Below are 5,744 nucleotides of genomic sequence, written 5' to 3' on the forward strand. Positions count from 1 at the left end.
CCTAAAAAATTTGGAAAATTAATATTTATCTGCCCTGGGCTGCCTGTCATGCAGCCCTCGATGGCTTGCCAAAACTCAGTAAGCAGCCCTCCGCCTGAAATAATTGACAGCCCCTGGGTTAGGGTGTTATGTCTTGCATTGTGTAAGGGGTGACAGGAGTTTCCTGAAGACCATGGATTGTGCGTTTGTATAGGATGGTTTGGATAGGGATGATCCTGCCTGAGGCAAGGGGTTGAACTAGATGACCTCTGAGGATCCCTTCCAGCCCTATGGCTCTATGATGCTAATTGCCCCGGCTCTCACATGCGCTCCTGCCAAACCCTCAGAGCACCTGGAAATCCTCTACCAGCCCCACTCATTTCCCTGATGCTGGAAGCACTAGTGACGTGACTCTTACTACCTCAAAACAAGGAACCAGCTTCAGCGGAGACTGAACATTCAGCATCATGCACAAGGCTGCTAACAACTTCCAGTATCATGCCTGAAACCCTTTGCATGGTCTCAGCTCTAAAGGAAGATGAAACCCTCCCCCCTTGACAATATTTGGATTGTTATAGTTAATAAAAGAGGAAGCTGGGTGGGCACAACTATTGTGGTACAGACACACACACACTCTCCTCTCTCTCTCTCTCCAAATGAGACCATTCTGAGCTACTCTATGACTGGCCCAAAATAACGCAGTCATATTAACATCAGCTGTTTAGACCGAAGCTATTACTGTATAGTCCCAGTGTTCCCAATACCCAAGTTTTGTATTAACTGCTGTTTTCCTTAACGCTCTAGACCAGCGGTGCTCAACCTTGTTCCCTGATGGGTCAGACGGGCAGTGCCCGGCCCAGTCGCAGGCTGGATCCAGCCAGTGGCCCCAACCCAGCGCCCAAAGCAGGCCACACGGATAGGAGCTGGCATGAACGTGTGCCCCGGAGGCTGGGGGGGCACGGCCACTGCCCGCAGGCGGCGGTGTCAGCGTCATGACGTCACGCCTCCCCTAGCTACGACACTGCAGACGCCCCTCACCGCTCCGTGACGTCACTGCCACGCCGCGGCCCCTCTAAGTGGAAGCCAAGGAGCTGCCCCTCCCCCACCCCACCCCGAAGCCGCGCCACTGCGCTGCCACGTCAGCATACTGAACTGCAAAGCGCGTGCCTCCCGCCGACGTCAGCGCGCGCGGTGACGTCACGCGGGGCGGAGGCCGGGCCGGGGGAGGAGGGACTCGCTGCGGAAACTTTGCGACGCAGCCCTGGTTTCCGGCCGGACGCGACAAGGGGGACGCGGCCGCGACCAAGATGGCGGCGCGCGTGCTGTGGGGCCTGGGTCGGGCCGCGCCCCTACTCTTCCGCGCCCCCGCCCCGGCCCCCGCCCGAGCCGCCGGCGCGTACCAGAGCCAGTACAGCCTGGACAAGCTCTATCCGGCGCAGGGCGGCGGCGACGCGACGGAGCAAGACGGGGTGAGCGGGATGGGGGGGGGACAGGAAGGGGAGGCGCCACATCCGCAGGGGGCGGGGCTGGGGCGGGGCCTGGGAGCAGGGGCGGGGCACTTGGGGGCAGGAAGTGACCCTGTGCTTCCTGCCTTGCTGCACCCTGCCCAGGGGTGGGTGCAGGGAGGTGCCAGGGCAGCCTGGTCCCGCAGCACCCACCTTTAGGTGTCTCCTGGGAGGTCAGCAGGATGTACTTGCACCTGCGGGGGCTGGGCTCTGAACAGAGCTGGAGCCTGGCACTGAGCAGGGAGGAGACCCTGCATTAGCCCGGGCATTACCGGATAATGGGGGCTGCAGTGACAGACGCGTCTGTCAGAGGCAGGGAGCTTAGCCCTGAGTCTGCAACGGATCCTGGTGACGAGACGGGGCCCCACAATCTAGGGCCTGGATGAGGCCCAACTAGACCAACACGTGAGAAGTGCCTGGCAGGGCTGACAGCCGACCCCAGAAACAACAGCAAAAAGCATCTAGCTGGAAAAGATCTGGGGAGAAGGCGGCTGTAGAGCACAGGTGCTCGATACCTGGCCCGCGGGCCGGATACAGCCCCTGGCACCACATGATCTGGCTGCGGGGCTGTCCCCAGGTCCAGAAATTCGGTGGCCGGGGCGTGACAGCATCACTTCCCAGCTGACAAGCTTCTGGACCCGCAGCGAGCCCCCTCAGGCCAGAGGGCATGCATGCAGGGGCAGCACGGGGTCCCGATGCCCTGATGCTGGTCGCAGGGGTGGTATGGGGACCCAGTCCCAGCATGCAGGGTAGGGTAGACTTGATCTCAGTAGACAGGCCCTGATCTTGGCACACAGGGTCCAAGTAGGGGCAGGACGAGGCCCCAGGGCTCAATTCCATCCCACAGGGATAATGCAGGTCCCGATCTTAGCATGCAGGGCTTATTTCAGCCTGCAGGTCAGCTCCATACCACTTGGCTGGCCCGTGGGGCAAAAAGATTGAGCACCACTGCGTAGGGCAGTATCTGGGCTACACAGTGTGAGCACATCTCTTAACAAGAAAAAAAAAAAAAAAAGAGAATATGCACTTTAGACCACACAGCGGATGAGCAGATAATTACAGTCCAATCATTTATACACTTATGTATACACTTAACCTGGGCTCTTTACATGAATTTTAGAGCACAAATTCTTGCTTTATCATCAGGCCACAGTTGCTTAATCACGTGTCTTTTATAGGATCAGACCCAACAAACCATCCCTGATATTCCTGTGGGTAAGTCAAGTACATAGGAGAAATGTCTTTTCTTTATTCAAAATGCTTTCAGTGAAGTTCTTTTGATAGCTTCTAGTAAATCAATCAGACTATTTTTAGGGCTCGAGGGAGTTCAGTTACCTGTGTAAAAAGCAAATGGTGGTAAATCATTAGCAAAGCATTAACTTTGCTAAGACCACAGCTTCCATTAGCACTGGAAATCTGCCAATTAAGGAAAGGAATAGATTGTACAGCAAATGGTGTGCACAAGATGCACTGATGAATGGATGATAATTACACTAGAGGGAAGTGACAGAATGATAGAGTGGGAGCAGCACCTCTATTTTGTACCTTATAGCACAGACTGGAAGAGAGTCTGCATGATAACAGAAAATGGGAGAGATGAGGGAAATAATGCAGGCAGGCAATTACAATTCAGAATTACTTGGCTAAGTAGGACTCAAGAGAAACACAAACTTATCAGAAAATAGAGAGACTAGGACTAAAACTCTGAAACTGAAAATATTACTTACCCTGGTCCCAGGCTTCCTGAACTCAAGTGAGAGAGAGCTGTAAAGGGAATTCTCAAAACATTCAGTTTAAGAACTGACAGCCTGATCTTACCCCATTGCTGTCAATGGGAGTCGTCTTCCCCCTGACTTCAGTAGGGTTTGGGATCAAGCCTTAAGTGAGTATTTAATCTCTGGTTGCATTTCTTTGAAACAGAACAGGAGCCTGGGCATAGAAACATCCAAGCATGTGTGTTGCAATTGTCCGTGCACTTGAGAAACTCTATCAGGCTCCATCAGAGAAAATCAGCATGGCTTCTGAGTTAATACTGTTCTTTCGGGCTGGGGTTCCCAAGCACCAGTTTAGATCTTCCTTTTCTCTGCTTCACTGTGACTAGGAGTCAATGTTGCTGTGGATTAAATACATCTCCATTGTTATCTTCCAGATAGGTTGTCCATTTCCTATTGCCGGAGCAGCGGCCCTGGAGGCCAGAACGTTAACAAAGGTACAGAAAATATAGCGGCACTACCTAACAGCAGCATACCAAATGTTGCTATTGCTACTGCTTTCTAGTTTAAATACAATTCTCATCAAACTGAAGACACTGGCCTCTTACTTTCCATGACCGTTAAGAATTTAAAGGGATACTTGAGTCAAAGTCAGTGTACCCTTTTGGTTTTGCAAGAAGGAGCCTTTGCAAAACTGGATGCTGATGGCAACACATGTGACTGACTTAATCCAGTGGAAATGATTTTGCTTCCAGCTCCTCTATGTTGTTTTCAGCCTGATCATTGCACTATGATAGTTCCCAAGAGACTGAACATGAAACACGCCAATACGCTTTCATTGAACAGGCTAAGACGCATGAAAAGTCGATATCCTAAATACTGTAGTCAAAAGTACATTATTTTTTAAACTTTCGAAGAATGAAAGAATTATTATATCCAGTTCTATCTGGCTGTTTCCCTTTAAATAAATAACTTCTTCCTTGTATTATGGGAACTAGAAGTTAGAATTTATTTCACACTTCCTATTCTTCAGGAGTCTGTAGAAATACCTGGATTGTTTTTCTTTAACTGTGGAGTAATTTGAGCAGAACAAGAGTACAGTTATTAACCGCTATCTGCTCCTGCAAACTGCTTGCACTGGAATCAGGATGTCAACAGCAGCAGCTGCTTTTGATTACTCATTCTGTGAGAGGGTGCTTCAAGTGAACTGCTTTAGTGAAACAACCCACTCTTCTTTTTCACTTACAGTAAACAGCAAAGCAGAAGTTAGATTCCACTTGGCATCAGCTGACTGGATTCCAGAAGATGTGCGGCAGAAGATGGCTGTGCTGGTAATTGTCAGCCTTTCCCTCCCAAACATAGTTTGGGAAATTTTACATTCTTCAGACCAGGAAAGGCAAAAACAGAACCGAGGACTTGCGGTTAATTATTTTTCCTTTTTCTCGTCCTCAGCACAAGAATAAGATCAGTAAATCAGGTGATCTCATTGTAAGCTCCGAAGCGAGCCGCTACCAAATGAAGAATCGGGCTGATTGTTTGCAAAAGATTAGAGACATGATTCTAGTGGCCACAGAGAAGCCTCAAGTGAAATGCAAGGAGACTTCCGAGATGCTCATAGCCAGGTAAAAGAAACAGAAAGGGAGCTGCACTTTAAATCCACGTAGACCTAATCCAGTTATTCAGTCTAGTTTTGAGTTTGCAGGTGGTTTAAACCTTCAAACTTTTAAAATGTTCTCGACCCCAATGATGGGCAAGAAAGAAAATTGATTAATGCTAGGAAGGTCTGTGAGGGGCTGTGACAGGATGCCATTCGTTTAAACTGCTGGTCTTGTTACCTGGTTCTAACATGTGCACTTTACTGTGAGCTATGGATCAAAAGTGTTTCAAAGCATCTCTTGTAATGCATCATTCACCATAATAGGATTTGGCATAAGGGATCAGATCACCGGATATCAGAATCTGATGCCTATTTCCACACGCGTGGACCAGTACCTAATGCTCTACCAGAAGGCAAATATCTATAGCCAAAAGTGTAATGCTGTTCTTGATTGAAGGAATCTAGAACTTTACTGACCCTGATGATCTTGTTTGGGGGTTAGACTAGAAACTTGTTTACCCCTTTTAAGGCAGTTGAACTTAGTGAAGTTCAGCTGCTTTCTTAAATAATATAGAAGGCTCAGAGTTTGCCTGCCTTGGTGTGTGTGGACAGTGCTTAACACTGTGTGCCCCATGCTGATACAAATAGTGAACACAGTAGCTGGCTTTAAATGTTCCTGAGTAGACTGAGGTATTTTCTCACTGTGTTTTTAGGGTGGAGAAAATGAATCGCGAACGACTACGACAGAAAAGGCTTCGCTCAGCCCTAAAACAAGATAGGAGAGTAGACTTTGACTGAAAGCAGCTTGGAAAGAATTCCCTTGATATCCTCTTTAAAGTGGTTCCCCTGGAAGCTGAAAAGGATGATAGATAGCATTGTGAACTACATTTAAAATGTGTGTGTGTGGGGGGGGTTGTTTCTCAAAAAATGTAAATAAAGTATTTAAACATC

At 49.1% G+C, this 5,744-nt stretch overlaps 1 protein-coding gene across 1 annotated transcript; it reads left to right on the forward strand.

The window, feature by feature from the left end:
• The first annotated feature begins 1,248 nt into the window (after positions 1-1,248).
• On the forward strand, positions 1,249-5,744 carry MRPL58 (mitochondrial ribosomal protein L58). Its single transcript, XM_014601788.3, has 6 exons — positions 1,249-1,448; positions 2,663-2,699; positions 3,634-3,693; positions 4,445-4,527; positions 4,649-4,818; positions 5,507-5,744. Exons 1-6 carry the CDS (start codon positions 1,287-1,289, stop codon positions 5,589-5,591), a joined length of 597 nt encoding a protein of 198 aa, XP_014457274.1. The 5' UTR covers positions 1,249-1,286; the 3' UTR covers positions 5,592-5,744.

The sequence above is a fragment of the Alligator mississippiensis genome, chromosome 8 (genome assembly GCF_030867095.1).
Source record: "Alligator mississippiensis isolate rAllMis1 chromosome 8, rAllMis1, whole genome shotgun sequence".
Taxonomy (NCBI): Eukaryota; Metazoa; Chordata; order Crocodylia; family Alligatoridae; genus Alligator; species Alligator mississippiensis.

Coding starts and splice junctions, on each gene's coding strand:
- MRPL58 (XM_014601788.3), top strand. CDS start 1,287: ATGGCGGCGCGCGTGCTGTGGGGCCTGGGTCGGGCCGCGCCCCTACTC. Junction 1,449..2,662: donor ACGCGACGGAGCAAGACGGG/GTGAGCGGGATG, acceptor TGTCTTTTATAG/GATCAGACCCAACAAACCAT. Junction 3,694..4,444: donor AGGCCAGAACGTTAACAAAG/GTACAGAAAATA, acceptor TTTCACTTACAG/TAAACAGCAAAGCAGAAGTT.